Below are 21,262 nucleotides of genomic sequence, written 5' to 3'. Positions count from 1 at the left end.
TATTGCTTGAAATCAGAAATTTTGCTTTAAGGCCTCAGTAAGCGTAAAGGATTGGGAATTAACGTTGGGTTTTGAAAATTTGTACCACCAATGCACGAAAAGTACTATATTTAAAAATACACATGAAGCCTGGACATGTGGAGGTGGTTTCGGAAATGTGTACCATAATTGTACGAAAAGTACTGAATGGTATACTATATTTAATAGTGGGTGAAGGGGTAGAGCTAAAATTCTGAAATTTGATATTTAGATAACTGTTGGTATCTGAGGTTAAAATTTGGCGGTGGTTTGCAAATGCGTCCTTTATTTGTACGATAAGTACTACATAGTACTAAATTTGGTATTGAATGAAGGGGTAAGGTTGGAATCCTCATATCCTTGAAATTGACGTTTCTGTTGAAATCGGGATTTGAAATATTGAGATGGTCTCGGAAATATTAGTACATATTATTATTAGTACATTCTGAACGAAAAGTACAAATAGTACTAAATTTAGTCTTGGTTGAAGGGATGCAGGTAAAATCTTGAAATTTGAGATTCATATAACTATTGGTATCTGAGATTGAGATTTGGAGGTAGGTTTGGAAATGCATGCTAAATGGTACAAAATTGTATATTATCTAAAGGGATAAAGCTGGAATACCGACATTTTGATATTTAAGTCTCAGTTGGTATCTGGTGGGAATATTGAAAATACATACTATAATTATTGTTACTAAATTTGGTATTGGGTGGAGGGATAGAGCTGAAATTCTAAAATTTCATATTGAGATCGCTATGCTATCGCTATGTACATATGAAGATACTGAAATATTTTTGGACAGAAAATGTGGATGTGGTCCATTGTGCAACTGTTTTTCCAATATCCTCTCAGGTATACTTCAAAATGGAAGATTGTAAAGAATTTTTGGTGTAATAGTTGAACATTTTCATATTATTGTTTTCGAAACAGGAACAACTTAAATAATATATAGAAGATTGAAAGATAGAAAATTTAGTACGATGTATGAAGTTCTGATTAAAAAAATTGTCAATGGGGGCTAGTCGAAGACGCGGTTCTGCATATAATTTTTTTGTCATAGGCTGTAGTACCCATTACGAACTTTAAATACGAGATTTAAAACAATTCTGGTAGAAAATGCCGCTAAAATCATGGAAATACCGTATATCGGTGGGTACTGTTATATGGGGGCTATACGATATCGTGGACGGATATAGCACAACTTCGAACTTAACATGCCTACATACAAAAGACTGACCTGTACAATTTTTTTTTTTTTTTTAACTCCAGCTTGATTACAACACACGGCAGACGAATGTACAAGGCTAAATCATCTTAGAATTTCACGCTGATCAACAATCTATATACTTAGGTTTACGATTATTATTTCGACGAGTTACAAACCACCACACATAGTAAAGGCCTTGTTATACCCTCCACCATACATAGTATGGAGGGCATATTAAGTTCGTCATTATGGAGGACTTTTCGCTGACAAAGTAGCGGGCACTTCTTAGTACAAACTATTGTGCTAAATTTTAAAAATCTGCGTGAAATAATTTTGTCGTGATTTCAGAACTTATAATATAAGTCTTATAATAGTAATGAAAGTCAGCTGTAGTAAAAAACACTAGTCAATCGAGCCATGACAGTCAAAACTATATGTCTAAAATGTAACTTATGCACTGAAATTTTTTAAAACAAATTAAAAAAAAAATAAACTGTTAAATTATTCAATAAAAAAGTACTGTGCTATAACTCCTTCCAAATTTTCGAATGATTACAGAGCAGTGTGGAAGGCGTATCTTTTATACATTAGTTAAAAATATGCACATGTTAACTAATTTATTGTCTTTCTGTCTCTTTTACAGTCAACTAGAAACCAACAGTGCCAACAAATTTGGAAACACAAAAAAACTGCATTCGTCGTTCTTTTATTTCGTCAAACATTGCAATATGGTTGTATATAAGCCACGCAATAAATGCTAACTTATATGAACCTTATACACAATGTCAAGCTTCTCACTCATTGGCCTGACCAACCAATGGTAGAAGTAAATAGAGGAAATAAAGCTCAAACCACCACCAACACCGGAAATGACAATACTACCGACAAATTTGTGATTGCGTGTGTGTGAAAACTTTCATAGTCCTCCAACTCTCTTATTCTATTTCACGCACACACACAAACAATGCTGCTGAGAGAGAGTAAATATGCTACTGTTGAAGAGAAAGAATAAATGAAACTCACACGCCTGAAAGTATACAACAGTTGTTGCCATCGAAACCAGCATACTCTTCACTCTCAACGGTTTCCATGGATTTTGTTGTTGGCAAGCAAAAAAGGAAGGAGGACCAGAAATACAATGCTGTAATTGGTTGGAAAGGCTTGCATGGAGAGATGTTAACCAATCAACAGCGGTAAACTTTATGTGGAAAATAAAACACCAAAGGAATGTAATTTCCACACGACCGACCACAAAGGATGCCAAAATACATTAGACCAAATGGAAATAAAAAAAGCACACAAACATTTGGCAATGATTTTGGGGTCCTTCATGCAATAAAGAAAAACTACGAAAAGGGCAACCAGCAATATTTACATCGAGATATAAAAATTTCTCATATTATTTTTATTATCTTAGCAAGATACAAATAGAAAATGGCACAAAAATTCATTATCCTAAAATGTAAATATTAAACTTATATTCAAAATAAATATAATAATAATAAAATTGTACTTAGTTTAAAAATTTAGATTCTATTCAACAATAATAATGTAGTTTTTAGCTTATTTGGGCACAAACACCCACACACATAAATAAATACACCTAACATCGACTCTAAATAAAACAATTGCAGTTCTAGTAACCATTGATGGACTCCACATCAACAACATCTGTCTTGTGGACATCAATAACACATTCAATATTTATAATAATAAAAACTTAATTTTCTTTTTTATAAATTAGTGAATATAAATAAATATACATTAAAAATAATTAAAATTAATATACAAAAATATTGCATAACTATTAACACCCACACAAACCCCATGATACATATTATTCTTATTGTAATACACTTCTAAGAATTCATCAACCAGAATCTTATAGAAATGTCGGAAAAATATAAAATATTATTACGAAATAATAAATCGTTTAGCTCTCTCTGCGGAACCAAAAAAATATTGAATTTTATTTAAATGGGCTGGAAAATGGTAAGTTTCATGATTTTATTTATATGTTTTAGTCGGTTTTGCTGACCCTCAGCCAATGTTCGATTATTTAAATGCATATTAACTTCTGTTATGATTATTTAAATTGTTGACCCTCTATTGAGTAGGTTCCGAAGGAATGGGCCAATATTGCTCATTCCGTATGAATATGATATAAATTTTGCGACGTGCCAGGCTTGGACTATACAGTGTGAAATGAAAAACTGCAACAAACTTCAGACTGCTATCATTTCTAATCCACTTGTCCAAGAGCTATTCAACTTATTCAAGTGAAAGTTAATTAAATTGCTTACAAGCGTAAAGAAGCATTTTAGTGAGAATTTTCCAGAAAAAATGTTATTCGTGATCGAATTCAAGCGTGATAGTGTGATTTCTTTATATTTGGCTGGAAAACCACAAATGGCTATCGTTAGAGCACTCCAGCATTTATGTGAATCTTTTGTGTCTCGTACCATCGCTCGATACCGTGACACTGGTAGCCTAGCCCGATGTCAAAGAAGTGGACGGATGGAAAACAGCAGCATCCGCAGAATTGGGGCCAAAGGTGACCAATTCCAACAAATGTAAACTTATCCTAAAATTGTATGCTATTTCCGACATTTTTTGTTAAAATTATAGCGCTTGACTATGTTGCAGTTTTTTATCTCACCCTGTGTATCCCATCACCACACAGTTGATAGAAATATTGAGATGTGCGAAATTTGAAAACAGTCACATAATTATTTTCTCTTTACCTATATAAACCTTGACAAGCCCGCCCCCAATATCAATCCGTATATATAACATTTATTCCGTTTCTCTCAGAATATGGAATCGGTGTGTAAAGTCTCTATTTCTACCTTCAGCATATCAAGTTTCAAACTGTAAGTTCGTAACCAAATAGGTTACATAAGCCCAAGAAACTGGACAAAATTACCCAAGGTTTTAATTATTAGGGATTGTTTTCCATATTTAGTCTACACATAATAGCTTAAAATTCTTTTTTAAAGACTAATTTAATTAAAATACAGACTAGTTTAACGGATATTTTAAATATGTCATCAATTATGAATTGTGTCGCTGTTACTGTGAATAGTCTCCTCTATTGAGAATACCTCACTGAACATACCCTATTGTTTTTATATACCATGATATCAATCCATTTAACAAATGTCAAGAAAGAAGAAGCATTTGTTTATAAACAACAAGAGTGAAGCGCGTTGGAACAAAAATCACTGGAATTCCCGAGGAAAATAGGAAAAATTATACCTTTTCGGTCGTCGTCAACAATCAAGCAAACAACGACACAGAACAATTGACTTGCTTCTATCTCTGTCGGAAGGAGTGACATTTTAAAGATCTTGCTGAATTCCTAAGTTATCCAATCTTGATAAGCTCACAGAAGTCCGTTTAGCCGAGTGTGATGAATCCTGGATTATGAAATATCTATATATTCTTTCTCAGAAACTCTTATTGCCTTATAATTTGATACTTCAGATATAAAGAGGTCGTTGATCTAATTTATTGTAATACAACAATCTACTAATACAACAAAATGCCGGGAAATACTTCTAGGAATACCAAGAAATCTACAGGTACAATACACTTATTTAAATATAAAATATGGTCTTCTAAAGGTTTCATACATATTTTCAGGAAAACGTCATCAAATAAAAGCTCGCCCCAAACGCCGATATTTACCCATCAACTTGGCCCGTAAATTCCAAAGAGAACGTCGCATTCGTAATGGTGGCATTGGCGTTAATCGAAGAAAAAATAGAAGCAAATTAGAAAGACGTTCAAAAGATTTTGAAACTTCGGAACTGGATGCATTGATACATGCTAGTGAAATGCAGTTAAAAGAGATTCTGGAACAGGACGACGTTTTGTCCGATATTCCATTTGATGTCATACCAGTGGAGCTTGAAGGAGAGGTAAAAAAATCTAGCACGAAGTTATGATATGACATATAAAAATAGTTCAATTAATCAATAGTTCAATTAACTTGTGTTACGTAGAATCTTTGGCAATTTTTGCATTACTCGTCCGTTAATAGGATGTACAAATTAATGAGGGATGCGTTTCACTGGTCGTAATGCAACTTATCATGATTTGTTGTTAATATATGGCCGTGGCAGAACCAGGTTAAGATATTGAACTAAATTCGCCGGGTAATGTTCTTGAACAATTTCAGTCTTTAAATATGAATGAACATAATTTAAAGAATCTTCTAGGGTAAAGAAAAACAAAACTGCTTTGTTTCATTACCTGCAAGAATGTACTAAATTTGCAATTTTGTCTATCGTAAGGTAAAAATCAGTCATAGTAGCAAAAACTTTTACAATCTTACAGCTCTGGAACAGAGTAACCACAACACTTGGTCTGTTCCAGAACGGCAAGAAGTGTTTCATGGAAATTTAGGGTTTAAACTTTTTGTGTCGATCCAGCCATTTCCTTGGATTTGTCTTTTCATCCAGATGGATTATGGCTCCCTCAAGGAGATATATTTATCAATTTTCTAAATCAAAACAGATGTTAAAATATTTTTAAATAATCGAACATTGGCTGAGGGTATACATCTGTCGACAAAACCGACTGATACTTTTTTACTTGTTATGTCTGAATTTTAAATGTGAAATTTATCATCCTACTCTTTTGTCATAACAAAATCTAAACTTTAATATAAAGCGGAGTAATTTCCATACATCGGAGGCAAAGTTCTTCAATGGCCTTAAAGGTTGAGTATAAAGGACTCAGCTAAAGCGACTGATACGTCCGAACATCTTTTGTATATTTACGCCTTTTTTCGCAGATTTTGGTGGCCATTGCGCGCTGGAAATGAAGCGAGGAACCTGATTTTGTAACCATTCTTGGGTGGCGCGTGCTGAGTGCGATGGTGCTGAGTCCTTGCGGAATATCCAAGGTCTGCGGCCAAAAGGTTTGCGTGCTCAAAGCTTTAATATACCCTTCATAATATTTTCGCGATAATATTCGGCGATTGAGTTGTGGTGGCCAACCGAAGATGCACATTTTTAGCTGAGCTCTTTGGCAAGTAAACACGATTATTTTGTTTGTTTACAAACTGCTGGACAACGAATGTTTTCTCATTAGAGACGGAGAAAACCAAATTCGGCAGTTCACCACTTTCGGCCAAGCGAAGCTACTTTTTAGCTCTTTTGAGTCTATTTTCTTTCTGTTGCGGTGTAAGTTCTTGCACTTTTTGGTTTTACCCCCAGCTCAGTTTTCAATATTTGCCGAATGGAATATGGCGATATGTTCTGCTAACGAACCATTTTTCTGCCACAAGTCGCTCCTTTACTTTTCGAACCATTTCTGCTGATGTTGCTGTTTTCTTCCGTCCACTTCCTTGACGTTGGGCTATGCTACCATTATCACGGTAACGAACGATGGTACGAAACACAAAAGATTTATTCACATTCGAGCACTCCAGTCTAACGATAGCCACTTGTGGTTTTGCAGCCAAATATAACGAAGTCACACTATCACGTTTGAATTCCATAACGAATAACTTTTTTTCTGGAAAATTCTCACCAAAATGCTTTTGTACGCTTGTAAACAATATAATGAGCTGTCATTGGAATAATTTTAACAGCTGTGGGACTAGTGGCTTGGAAATGACAGCAGTTTGAAGTTGGTTGTAGTTTTTTCATCTCACCCTGTATTCTCCCCTGTGTGGGAATCTATCTAGACTTGGCAACTCATTAGGCATAGGAACGATAAAACCGCTGAATTCAAGCAAGTTTTGTATTGTATAAAAATTATGAAAAGTAATTTCGATATTTGCAAGAATTCATTTACACTAGTGATCAAATTGCATTTTTCGATGTATTTTTTAGAACGTGTTGTTAATTCTAAAATTTAGCAAATAGTGGGCGTTCTCGGTTATTCCGTTGACGAAAACTAATTAGCATTTTGTAGGCCATACTCTACAATTGAACTATTTAAAAAAGTAATTATATTTTTTGTAATAACCCCTACACATTTTCTTATCTTTCAATTAGATTGCACTGGCCCAAGGCGGCGGAACTATTATATACATTGAACGGGATGGATTGTCGACGCTCAAAGTTGTGGTAAGTTTAAACAGAATTCCAGACTTTTTCGCATTTCAAGGTGTTTTTCACATGTTTAGCATTTGATTGATACACGCCGTTCGTCGATCAATCATGTGCCTAACTTTACATACGGAAAGGTGATTTGTTTTTGTGTAAACACTTCCAAAGTGATTAGTAAATATTTGATGATTTACGCAAACTCATTCTAAAGTGTGAGTTTTTGTTTGGTTTTAAAGACGAAACGAAAATGGAAAACTTTGAGGCGATTGTCAAGTTCAAATGTGTAATTAATAGTCATTAGCGTTACATAAACGCTTAGAAAAGATAGTCAATAGTTAGCTAATGTAGATGCTAATAAGTTGTTGGCAATGGCCAGAGTTTACAGTTATTTATAATATTTAGCAAAATCGAGAAAGAAAAAAAATACTAATTGTTAACCACGTGTTATATTCTTTCTTCGCTTAAAAAGCGTTAAAAACCATAGCGTAGTGAATCAACAAAATTTCTTGAAAGGAAATTTAAGTGCTTTGTTTTTTCGAGCTTGGCTGAGTTTTTATTAGAAATTTTTTAGCAGATAGGATAGGAGATTGACAATCTATTTTTTTTTTTGCCAATTTATAACCGTCTAGCTTTCACCAAAAACTTCCAAAAAATATTTGCAATTCGGCTAATATTTAAGCATTTGTTTATCTAGGCCTTATTTTTTTAACATCACCCTTATGTTGTGACGTATCTAGACATAACTGTAATTGTACTCGGAAATTAAAACATTTGCTTCGTATTCTCATCGTCTGTTGATTTAGCAAAATACCCAAATATTTGTAAACAAATTTGATATTTACTCGAATTTGATTTGCTAATTGTTTGCAATAATAATAATGTCAATAATAATAATAATAATAATGTCTTTTTTGTAAGGGAAAGCCGAATTGGTGTTACTGGGTTAATCGGGCACACAGACGTATGGAGAATATTTCCGTTACCCAAACATATTTATGTGAAGCATTTCTAATGAAATTGACACATTTATTCAAATTACAATGAAAACACAATGCTCCGATTCCGATGACTGATGATGTTGTGCCTCTTCTGTTCTTCTAAAAACAAGGTTAAATGACAGTACCTGATGTTTCTGCTATTAGGGGCAACAAAACTAAAATTTTATGATTTTATAACGAGATTGTATTTCAAACTCCACTTGAAAACTGAGAAATCTGACATAAAATCCCCCATATGGATTTTGTTATTATTTGTTTTGATTTATTAACGTCGTACTCACACTCGGCTTATAATTGCCGACAATTCACTTTATATAGCCATTTAAATAATAAGTTATTCAGACTTTATATTGCGTATGTGTAAACAAATAAACTTTATACTTGATCACATTCAGAACTTTTGTAATGTTTTATGCAATCGAAATCTAGTGTTTTACAGAATTGCAGTGAGTTTTTTCCTTTTGAATATTTGTCAGGAAAAGGAAGTTGTGCAAAATAATATACCGAATATTTAAATTTATAATTCATAATTATTGCAAGAACAGAATTTTATTTAAAAAAAAAATATTTAAAAAAATATATTTTTTTTATTTCTATATATGGGGCTACAGGTGTTGTATAGAATTTCTGGTACCACTCCTCGAAAAATATATTAGAACAAAGTCATTAAAAAATTAATATGGTACATTATTAAGTCAAATATCGGACACGAAATACACTCTTTTCAATAGCTCCCATGATCAACATTTTTAATCATCGTAAATATATACATAGTAAAATTTGTAACCTACACAGGTCTGGTACAACATTTTCACTATCGTCTCATTTGGCACACTTAGACCTTGATATTGTCACTAATGTGTTTAATCGAAATTGAGGTTTCAGGCGAAATCAACGGACGAAATTCATTTCAGTACATTTTAAGTCGATGCTGCGATGCCATATAGAATTTTCGGTAATTCAAAATGAAGTTCAGAAACCGCCTAGAATATATTAACATCTTTATACATTGTTATTTTAAAATAGTCAAAATCAGGATAGATTTCTACAGGGTGAAATGAAAAAACTGCAACCAACTTCAGACTGCTGTCATTTCTAAGCCACTCGTGCGATAGCTGTTCATTTTTTTCCAGCTCATTTTATTGTTTGCAAGCGTACAAAAGCATTTTTGTGAGAATTTTCCAGAAAAAAAGTTATTCGTGATGGAATTCAAGCGTGATAGAGTGATTTCTTTATATTTGGCTGGAAAATCACAAGTGGCTATCGTTAGAGCACTCCAGCATTTAAATATGAATAAATCTTTTATGTCTCTTACCAACGCTCGTTACCGGGATACTCGTAGCGTAGCCCGACGTCAAGGAAGTAGACGAAAGAAAACAGCAAAATCAGCAGAAATGGTTCTAAAAGTAAAGAAGCGACTTGATCGAAACCCGCGTCGCAGTGGCCAAAAAATGGCTCGTGAGCTGAACATATCGGAATATTCCATTCGGCAAATATTGAAAAATAAGCTCGGGGTAAAGCCATTGAAATTCCAAAAAGTGCAAGAACTTACACCGCAACAGAAAGAAAAAAGACTCAAAAGAGCTAAAGAGTTGCTTCTCTTAGCCGAAAGTGGTGAACTGCCGAATTTGGTTTTCTCCGAGGAGAAAACATTCGTTGTCTAGCAGTTTGTAAACAAACAAAATGATCGTGTTTACTTGCCAAAGAGGTCAGCTGAAAATGTGCACCTTCGGTTGGCCACCAGAACTAAAGCGCCGGCCATGCTGATGGTGTGGCAGCCGATGGTCGCTCTCCGCTCGTATAAATCGACCATGAGGTTCCTCGCTTCATTTCCAGCGCACAATGGCCACCAAAATCTCCGGATGCCAATCTGTTGGACTATTGTGTCTGGAGGATTTTGGAAAGCAAGGTTGGCACTAAAAAAACCAAAATGTCGATCACCTCAAGCAAGCACTTCGCCGGGAATAGGCCAAAATACCGCATAGCAACATTCGGGCAGCGTATGACGGCTTCATTGGCCGTTTGAAAGATAAAATTCGTGCCAAAGGTGACCAATTCAACCAAATATAAACTTATTCTAAAATTTGATGCTATTTCCGATATTTATTGCCTTCATTCAATAAAATTAAAAAAAAAATTAAAAATTATGGCGTTTGACTTTATTGCCGTTTTTTTATCTAACCGTGTAAATGATGACGTGATCACAAAAAAACCGGAGCTGAAAGGTCTCTTTCCATCTTAAGATCAAATTCTTACAGAAGGTGGGATCTGTATTCTAAAATTGTGTCTGATGTCTGATGTGATTAATAAAAATATTAAATTAACTAAAATATTGAAAAACAAATAAATCGAATTCCTGATTTTTTTCTGGGACGCACTTTCTTCGACATTAGAAAAACGATCACATATCTTTACATGCAATTTATATCACTTATATTCTATAAGATACCTTTGTATACATTCATTTATTAGGATCAAATTAGTGACATCAAAATTTATTACTTGTTTTTATTTTAACGAATAACCTGTTCCGTTTCTTTGAAGTCATTTATTGCAGTTTTGTTAATTATGGAATATTATTTTTTGCCTCAAATATTTGTTGGGAATATTTTTATTTATTTTTTGCCAAATCATTTTTTTACTTAAAACCAGAATGAATTATAAATTATTTAACCTTTAACTATCAAGGGTAAATTTTGGAACGTATTTTATGAGGTGGTGGTAAAGTTTAAACATTTTAATTTTACCAAAATAAGTTTTTTTTTTTTAAAAAAATTAGAATTGTTTTGAAACTATATTACTTCGAAAAGTCTTCTACACATGGATGAATCCAATAATCAGTGCTTAGTTCATGCTTTCAATACATTTTATACCCTCAGCCCTATGGCTAGAGAGGGTTAATATCATTTGATACGGCCAAAACGTACCCTTTCGAAATAACTGTTTTAGACCCTAGGTCTCTTTGGTCCAAATCCGTTTCAGGACATTTGAAGTCGATCTAGATCCGTCCATCTGTTTGTCTGTATGGGTGGCTGATGCGCACGGCAACTCTCCAAAGGAATATTCGATTTGGTCCAAACTTGGTACATCGTAATATTATTATCAAACTCAGATCGGGTTCGTAGATAGGCAATATCGGTCCACTCCTTTTTGTACAACCCCCACAAAAGGTCGAAGTTTTCAAAAAACAATAAAAAAACGTTTTACTGCACGGAAAGAGAAAGGATAATCCGATTTTGCTCCAACTTTGCAAATCCTACTGTTTGTATTAGTGCTAGGTTATGTGAGAAAATGGACAATATCGGTCCACTCCATCAAGAACCTCTCCCACAAAAGGTCACAATTTTGAACAATTATAACTCTTAAAAAATGGGTAGTATAACTCCGATTGTCTCCAAATTATACACATCACAATATTTTTATTAATTCAAGGTCTGGTGTAAATATGGAATATGTCAATCCACTCCTTCTGGTATCTCCCCCACAAATGGTCAAAATTTTAAATATCCATGAAGCTCATACATCGCGAAATTATTATACGATTCCCTTCAGGCCTCGAACACCTCAATATTTCTATTAACACAAGATCTGTTATAAAAATGGTAGATATCGGACCACTCCTTCTCGTACCTCCCCCATAAAACGTCAACGTTTTACAATCCAAAACGATTATAAAATCCGCTAATATATCCCAACCTTTTCCAGTGCTATATTTTTAATCATAGCTTTATTGAAATTTAATATCATTACAGTTGCCACAAGATCAACCGACTATTGCACAGTTAAAGAAAGCTATTGCTGCACAAGCAAACATTCAACTAAAAAGAGAGTTAAGAGAGCGACATGAAGAGCGCATACGAAGAAGAACACAAAATGTGCTCCAACACGCAACCGGGAGCAACAGCACCTCCTCTCCATACCCCGGTGGGTCTCAATTGTGGGGAAAAGACGACAACAACTACACACCAGCCCACACTGAGAGCAGCGATAACAACAAAGAGAAATGTCAAGAGCAAGACAACGTTACAAGAAAAACAACTCGAGAAACAATGGCAGAGCTGAAGTCCAAACCGTCCATTCGCTTGACTGGCGAATTAGTTTGTTCTGCGGCACACAACGGTCATCAACATAGGCCGTGCGTTAGCTGGCGTTACCTATGGCGAGCATACGCTTTATTCGATCCCGCCAACAAAACATTGATAAATGACGAAAACGGTCGCAAGTTGTTAAGTGAGTGTGGCATCGAGAATGCACAGACTCTAAGGTTTACCAAACGTGAAAAGTATTTGGGCAAAAAGAGGCAATAAAAAAAGCAGGCTGACCACCACCATATGGTTATTGGGTCAGCAGCAAGTGTTTGAAGAAAAATAATTAAGTGTTGATATTGAAATTATCGCAAAAAGAGAAATAAAAAATAAAGCATTCGAATTAAAAAGCTATTATAATTTACCAAATGATTTTAAAAGGAATCCAACCACAACCATCAAAGTCCAAGAAACATTCCATGTGCCAATTAATTGCAATCAAGACCAGAGTTAAAAAAAGAAAATATTCACTTTCAAAGCATCAAGTCCTGCTTCATTGTACGACACCACCACCAACATCATCATCATCGGCGTCGCCATCTACCCGCAGCAAATACAACCAGATCTCCTCCAATAGTTGTTGCTACAACAGCATTCCGTTCTGTGTGAAACCAAGATGATGACTACAACCAATACGAATGGAGATTCTTCGAATCAACATTTGACTTGTGCAGATGAGGATAATTTGATATCAAATTTCTCCATAGCCGAGACATCAGTTCCCATTAAGCGCCGGAAATTCTTTAATCGTCAATCACTTTTGGTCTCACTCGTTGTAATTGCATTTCTTTTCACTCTCCAAATTGATCTGATTCGCGGGGCATTTGAGGATGTCAATAATAGCAAGGTGAAAATTGCCAAACGTAGTTTGGAATTGACCCAAACCATTAATTTGCAGCGCCAGGAATATTTACAAAAACAATGTGATTCGTTGGGTTATAGCCAACAGGATATCAATGATTTAACCGAGGAACAAATGGAGCACATGATTGTGGATAAGGATTTGAAATTTTTGTACTGCTATGTACCAAAGGTGAGTTGGAAATCCATACAAATAGAGAGTTTTTAAACTAGAAATTCTACAATTTTCAAATATTGGTAGCAAGCGGACGATGATTTGTATTATATTTTATCTCGGTAGTAGAAAAGGTGGAAATTTACCCTTTCGAGATTTTAAAATTAAAATTTACCCTTCAGGTCTAATTATTTAATGGTTATTAAACCATAATTATTTCACGCAAATGATTAAAATTTGAAAATCCAGTTTTAAAAATGTTTCCGAAAATTTCAGTCATCGTTTTCAAAGTAATTGTGATGACTTACAATGTGAAGTGATTAGAAAGTCGTTTGCCGAAATTGATAAGCTCTGACATTAAACCAGTATTAAAAAATATGTATGTGATTCATTAAAATATCTTTTATCCCGTTGGAAAACTTTTCATACAATTGTTACGGGTAGCTCTTCTAAACATACATAATGGTGTAGGGTATTATATATTCGAAAACACCTGTCTTTTATCATGTATGGATGGTATATTAACCTTATCGAAATAATCAAATTATGTATTTTCTATCAGCGTAAAATTCTAAAACAACTTGGTCATTACTCTAATCTATATGGCTCAAATTTAGTTCATTCCCGAGTTATATCTGTAATTTTTATTTGGATATAGGCATCTTAGAAGGTACCTCCCGATACTCGGTATTTTGCTGATTGGTATTGTTGAAATTTTTGTATTTAGCCTTCCTAATATCCACTATTTTCTTCTTTAGCTCAAAAAACGATGCCTCCTTATATTCTGTATTTTGATGATTGTAACGATATTTTCTAAAAAAAATCGCTTAAATTTGATATTTTTCCGGTTTTTCCGGTCATCTGTCTTTATTCTGCCTTAATGTATTGAGAATAGACTATAAATACTACTTAGACCTCCTAGCTGTACTTGTTGATCTAGAGGATATCTCTAATATTTGTATACCCTCCACCATACAGAGTGTAGAGGGTATAATTTTTATTCATTTTTTTATTTTTGAAATTTTATTGAATGAAACCAAAATATGTCGGAATTAGCATCAAAATTTTGGAATAAGTTTAGATTTGATTGAATTGTTCGCCTTTGGAACGAATTATGGCCTTCAAACGGCCAATGAACCGTCATACACACCGAATGTTGCTCTGCGGTCTTTTGATCGACACTTTGGTATTTTTTAAAGCCAACCTTGCTTTCCAAAATACTCCAGGCACAATAGTCCAACGGAGATTTTGGTGGCCGTTGTGCGCTGGAAATTAAGCGAGGAACCTCATTTTGTAACTATTCTTGGGTGACACGTTCTGAGTGCGTTTGTGCTGTTTGCGTGCCCAAGGCTTTAATACACCCTCCAGAATATTTTCGCGACAATATTCGGCATTTATTCTGATGCCACGGTCGATTAACACGAGCGGAGAGCTATCATCGGCTGCTATGGCGGCCCACACCATCACCATGGCCGACGCTTGAGTTCAGGTGGCCAACCGAAGGTGCACATTTTCACTTGCACTTTTTGGAATTTCAATGGTTTTACCCAGAGCTCATTTTTCAAATTTTGCCGAATGAAATATTGCGATATGTACAGCTCACGAACCATTTTTCGGCCACTGCGACGCAGGTTTTGATCAAGTCGCTTCTTTACTTTTCCAACCATTTCTGCTGATGTTGCTGTTTTTTCCGTCCACTTCCTTGACGTCGGGCTACGCTACGAGTATAAATGGCAGCAGTCTAAAGTTCGTTGCAGCTTTTTCATCTCACCCCGTATTTGCTTCTCCAGCGTTGATTACCTCTGATTATTACCAACAGCGGAATATCATAAATTGCGCTGGGCATTGAAATCTCATAAAGCCATGGTCTTTCCAAAGCGATCTAAAGTTAGGAAAGACAACATTTTTATACCCGTAACCTAAGAAATTGCCACAATGACTGCCTTCAAAATCCCAGACTTGGGTCACCTGATACAACCAACTTTATAAAACGGTATAACTGTTAAGCTTTGATTCCCTGAGTCTTAGCTGATATTTATTTCAAAAAGAAACGACGAACCCTTCATGAAAACATTTTGAATTATGAGTGACAATTAAATATTTTTAGAAAAAAAAGAGGCTAAAATATCAATGTACTACTGGTTTAGTTATGAGGTACCGTAATATGGGGCTATGCCGGAAAATGGACCTAGACTGAATTTTTTGTGAAGACAGATTTACCCAGAGAGCAAAATCTAAACGAAACCGATATTTTTAATATAAACTATTCTAAGGATAATACCTGTGCAAAATTTTGAAGCTCTTTTGATGATAATGCAAACTTTATACATCTACAGACAGACATGGGTAAATCGACATAGAGTTTTGCGCTGATCGTAAATATGCATGGGGTGTTTCGAACAAGGAATAAGACCAGTGAAAGCCGCTTTTCCAGTGAAAAAATCAAAAATGTACTTCCCATTTTATGGTGGAGGCTATAAAAAGCTGTTTAATAATCTGAATGAAATCTATTTATTCCTGACTTTATATCTGATTCCCTTTTTCTATTGAGACATTTTGCTTAATTTTTTATCCAATTTATATCGATTGATCATTTTACTGATTCCCCCCGCCATAAATTGAAAGTTTATTGAACTTAATTTCCACAAATTTGAAATGATTTAAGTTTGGTTTTTTGCTTTGAATGGCAATACGCTCTTCTGGACTTGTCTTTTGTTTGTCTGGTTTTTTTTTGTTGGGGCTAGTTTAGAGCCTTGCTTGTTGCCGTTGTTGTTTATTTTTGGGGGTTTAGTCAACAGTATTGTTCTTGTAATTCTTGTTTTTTGTCTGTCTGTCTGTCGGTATAAAATACTTGAAAATCATACGAGCCGAAACGCCGACACACTCACACATCCATGAGAAAACCGGGCAAGCCATAAAATCCCGCCGCATATGTTAGGTTTCTTGTTTTTATTTTAAGGTTTGATTTTGTTTAGGGAAACATGCCCATTTATAATCAACAAAAGAGAGAAAAATAATCAAAGAGAAGCAGAGAGAAAGGGAACTTTCACGTATTTTGTGTTTTGTTTATTTTAACCTTCATTTTTTTTGGTTTTACACTGGACCACAGAACTATGCGGATATTTCATCTATGCAGCTGTATGTGGGACACATGGAAATTAGGCAGAAGGTGTTAATTAATTCCCATAATACAGAATAGCGTGTTCTATTTTCGCTGCCATTGACTTTTTGCTGGCTACTGTGCTGCTCTATTTCATAGCATAAACAATCGGTTACTGATCTTCAATTGGCTGGCGCGCTAGATTTGAAATATTCTATATGCTCTCTATTAAATGACCTACACTGTGGCCAAACCAAAAAAGATTGTTTAAATAAACAATAAATTAAAGTGAATTCGAAATCGATTGGCAATGTTTACAAAAAAAAAAGAGAAAGGAAAATTTGTATACAATTACATTTGGAATATTCTGTGAATTTTATAAATTGCTCAGAGATTTGATGTAGCTATGTACTTCTCTATTTCTGTCACGTGTCAGTTTGCGAGTGAGTTGTTAGCATTTTATGTGCTTAAGAAGCTATAGATATAACATAAATTTAATTAGTTTCCTATTTACGTTTTATATTTCAGCATTAAAATGAGGAAAGATTGTAGGGTTGGCACACCAAATGGGCACTGAAATTCTGGACCTTTTACCGTTCTCCACAAATGTTTCTAAATGTGTGTCCATTACCCCTGATACATATTTTGCTTATAAAAGGAAAGTGGCGTACGAAGGGTGGGGTTCACTTATTTGTTCCCTGTTGGGGAAATTACCATTTGTTATACTCTCCACCATAGTATGGATGGTATATTAAGTTTGTCATTCCGTTTGTAACACCGTCTGTGGAAATCCCTCTAGCTTCCGAACGAAATAAAATAGATTGATAAAATTTTACTCAAGTGTATATTATGTCTTCTGGACTTTTGGTATTGAAAATGGGCCATATAGGTCCCGATATTCGGTATTTTGATGATTTTAACGACATTATTGACCGGAATTGTTTCAAATGTCGCATTTGAAGTTCGAAATGGATACTAAAGCCTAAGACAGGTCCACGTCTTCGTATAGCCCCCATATAATGGTACCTCCCGATATTCGATATTTTGATGATTTTAGCGACATTATTCCCCAGAATTATTTCAAATTTGGTATTTGAAGTTCATAATGGATACCACAGCCTAAGACAGAAAATTGTCTGTGCAGGTCCACGCCTTCGCATAGCCGCCATATAACGGTACCTCGAGATATTCGGTATTTTTATGCTTTTAGAAACATTATTCACCGGAATTGTTTCAAATTTGGTATTTGAAGTTCGTAATGGATGCTACAGCCTATGACAGGAGATTGTCTGTGCAGGTCCACATCTTCGTATAGCCCCCACATAAGGGTACCTAACGATATTCGGTATTTTGATGATTTTGGCGACATTATTCCCCGGAATTGTTTCAAATTTGTTATTTGAAGTTCGTAATGAATACTACAGCCTCAGACAGAAAATTGTATGTGCAGGTCCACGTCTTCGTATAGCCCCCAAATAACAATACCTCCCGATATTCGGTATTTTGATGATTTTAGCGACATTATTCACTGGAATTGTTTCAAATTTGGTATTTGAAGTTCGCAATGGATACTACAGCCTAAGACAGAAAATTGTATGTGCAGGTCCACGTCTTCGTATATCTCCCGATATTCGGTATTTTGATGATTTTAGCGACATTATTCACTGGTATTTGAAGTTCGCAATGGATACCACAGCGTAAGACAGAAAATTGTCTGTTCAGGTCCACGTCTTCGCATAGCCCCCATATAACGGTACCTTCCGATATTCGGTATTTTGATGATTTTAGCGACATTATTCCCCGGAATTGTTTCAAATTTGGTATTTGAAGTTCGTAATGGATACCACAGCCTAAGACAGAAAATTGTCTGTGCAGGTCCACGTTTTGGTATAGCCTCCATATAACGGTACCTCCCAATATTAGGTATTTTGATGATTTTAGCAATATTATTCACTATTTTTTTCGCATTTGAATATTGCAATGGCTTATGACAAAAGTTACCTGTGTAGTTCCATGTTGTCGTATAGACCCAAATATAACAGCTACATTTGATGTTTTTAAGATTTTAACAGAATTTTTAACGGATTTTATTGTTTTCGAGAGTTGCCATATTCGTTCAAATCGTGGAGGGTATTCAAAGTTCAGCCCGGCCGAAATTACAGCTTTTTTAATTGTAAATTTTTCGCTATTATGTTACATTTTGAAATAAATTGAGACATTGTAGTATCTTTGAAGAACACACCTTTTCTGATATTGCATTCTCATTCTATTATTGCGGCATTTAGTTTATGTCATCCATACATGGTTTCCGATTTCAAAAGAATCGAATTCAATACTGTCTGACTATTTTCTTTTTTAAATAACTCGATACCTGACTTATGCAAATGGAAATATAATCTCATCATGCAATAACTTATTGTTGTAGTTTGTTTTTATTTTGTAGTTGTTGTTGTTGTGCAAAATAATTATAATCTGCTGCATGTTGTATATAATTACACTGACTAAAGATCAAAAAGTTCATTAATTGGCACTATCAAGAAAATGCGTCTTAATTATGTATGTTTGTTGTTGGTTTAATGTGAAAACTAATGAAATAACTATAGAAACAGACAGGGATGGTAAAAAATATTGTATTGTGTATTGTTCTAGGGAAATTAAAAAAATATTCGAGTTCTTAAAATAAGGACATAAAATAAAAATAAATAAACCATATCAGTTTAATTAAGGTGGTATGATTTATCGAATACCAAATTTTAAGCAAATTCGTGAATTGAAGTTTTTTGCTTCAGTGTAAAAAGATATATTTAATTTTTTTTTTGCAAAAATTCTACAAAAAAATAAATAATAAAACTATAACCATCTCTGAACAACTATTTTTATACCATCTGATATGTTGTGAAAATTGTTATTATTGTGTCTTGTAAACCTTGTCAGTTGTGAATTGCATTATGATTATCTGGTGACCTTTACCATGTTTTGTGGTGAAAAACTGCGATAGAATAAAACAATAAATTAAAAATAAAAATATAAAAAACGTTTAGTTCGGGTCGAAATTTTTATACCCTACACCATGTGAAAACTCTTAACCAAAATTACAAAATCCGCTATCCTTAAAATCCCTAACATTTGGATGTTCCATGAAAATGAGGGATATATCTACATTACATATTTTTAGATAGCAGTTAATCCACCTAGAAAGATCTCAAAGTATCAAATTACAGCTGATTTGGTTCTAAGTTGGAGCCGAATACTTTGAAATAAATTAAATCGTATCGTAATATGGGAGCTATACCAAAACGTAGACCTAGAAAAAAAATTTTTAAAAGAAGGACAAAAAATCACCACGGAGAGCCCGTAATTTAAGATGTGGTTACAAATCGGAGCCAAAAATTTTAAAAACTATCGATAATCAGGAGGTACAATTTTTGCGGGGGTTTGAAAACGAAAATTTTGACGTAAAAATATGGAGGTACTGATAGGTAGGATTAATAACAATGCCTATATACAATTTCAAAGCTCTACCTTTAATTGTGATAGAGCTCTATCAAATTTGGCGCACATAAAAATAAACAAAACTGGCTTAACGGTGAAAGTGACAACTTCGTTAGAGCACTCCAGCATTTAAATGTGAATAAATTTTTTGTGTCTCGTACCATCGCTTGTTACTGTAATGCTGGTAGCGTAGCCTGACGTCAAGGAAGTGGACGGAAGAAAACAGCAACCTCAGCAGAAATGGTTCGAAAAGTAAAGAAGCGACTTGATCGAAACCTGCGTCGCAGTGGCCGAAAAATGGCTCGTTAGCTGAACATATCGCATTATTCCATTCGGCAAATATTGAAAAATGAGCTCGGGGTAAAGCCACTAAAATTCCAAAAAGTGCAAGAACTTACACCGCACGTAAAGAAAATAGACTCAACAGAGCTAATGAGTTGCTTCTCTTGGCCGAAAGTGGTGAACTGGCGAATTTGGTTTTCTCCGATAAGAAAACATTCGTTGTCCCGCAGTTTGTAAACAAACAAAATGATCGTTTTTACTTGCCAAAGAGGTCAGCTGAAAATGTGCACCAAGTTTAAACATTTTAATTTTACCAAAATAAGTTTTTTTTTTTTTAAAAAATTAGAATTGTTTTGAAACTATATTACTTCGAAAAGTCTTCTACACATGGATGAATCCAATAATCAGTGCTTAGTTCATGCTTTCAATACATTTTATACCCTCAGCCCTATGGCTAGAGAGGGTTAATATCATTTGATACGGCCAAAACGTACCCTTTCGAAATAACTGTTTTAGACCCTAGGTCTCTTTGGTCCAAATCCGTTTCAGGACATTTGAAGTCGATCTAGATCCGTCCATCTGTTTGTCTGTATGGGTGGCTGATGCGCACGGCAACTCTCCAAAGGAATATTCGATTTGGTCCAAACTTGGTACATCGTAATATTATTATCAAACTCAGATCGGGTTCGTAGATAGGCAATATCGGTCCACTCCTTTTTGTACAACCCCCACAAAAGGTCGAAGTTTTCAAAAAACAATAAAAAAACGTTTTACTGCACGGAAAGAGAAAGGATAATCCGATTTTGCTCCAACTTTGCAAATCCTACTGTTTGTATTAGTGCTAGGTTATGTGAGAAAATGGACAATATCGGTCCACTCCATCAAGAACCTCTCCCACAAAAGGTCACAATTTTGAACAATTATAACTCTTAAAAAATGGGTAGTATAACTCCGATTGTCTCCAAATTATACACATCACAATATTTTTATTAATTC

At 34.6% G+C, this 21,262-nt stretch overlaps 2 protein-coding genes across 2 annotated transcripts in view; both read left to right on the top strand.

The window, feature by feature from the left end:
- The first annotated feature begins 4,420 nt into the window (after positions 1–4,420).
- Positions 4,421–12,841, top strand: LOC131801988 (uncharacterized). Its single transcript, XM_059121243.1, has 4 exons — positions 4,421–4,813; positions 4,875–5,152; positions 7,241–7,312; positions 12,045–12,841. The coding sequence occupies exons 1-4, from the start codon at positions 4,774–4,776 to the stop codon at positions 12,597–12,599; spliced, it is 945 nt and encodes a 314-aa protein (XP_058977226.1). The 5' UTR covers positions 4,421–4,773; the 3' UTR covers positions 12,600–12,841.
- Positions 12,842–12,986: 145 nt separating this feature from the next.
- The window catches only part of LOC131801987 (uncharacterized), a 9,396-nt gene continuing 1,120 nt past the window's right edge, over positions 12,987–21,262 (top strand). The window contains exon 1 of the mRNA XM_059121242.1: positions 12,987–13,410. Within this exon, the coding sequence (XP_058977225.1) occupies positions 12,994–13,410 (417 nt within the window). The 5' untranslated portion in view covers positions 12,987–12,993. The remainder of the gene's footprint in view (positions 13,411–21,262) is intronic.

Source organism: Musca domestica, unplaced genomic scaffold (assembly GCF_030504385.1).
Source record: "Musca domestica strain aabys unplaced genomic scaffold, Musca_domestica.polishedcontigs.V.1.1 19, whole genome shotgun sequence".
Lineage (NCBI taxonomy): Eukaryota > Metazoa > Arthropoda > Insecta > Diptera > Muscidae > Musca > Musca domestica.
The sequence above is the reverse complement of the archived record's forward strand: the minus strand, read 5'-3'. Positions and strand labels throughout refer to the sequence as shown.

Bases quoted from the DNA above. Each gene is read 5' to 3' on its own strand.
- LOC131801988 (XM_059121243.1), top strand. From the start codon at position 4,774: ATGCCGGGAAATACTTCTAGGAATACCAAGAAATCTACAG. The intron at 4,814-4,874 runs GTACAATACACT...ACATATTTTCAG, and splicing joins GAATACCAAGAAATCTACAG to GAAAACGTCATCAAATAAAA. The intron at 5,153-7,240 runs GTAAAAAAATCT...TCTTTCAATTAG, and splicing joins CAGTGGAGCTTGAAGGAGAG to ATTGCACTGGCCCAAGGCGG.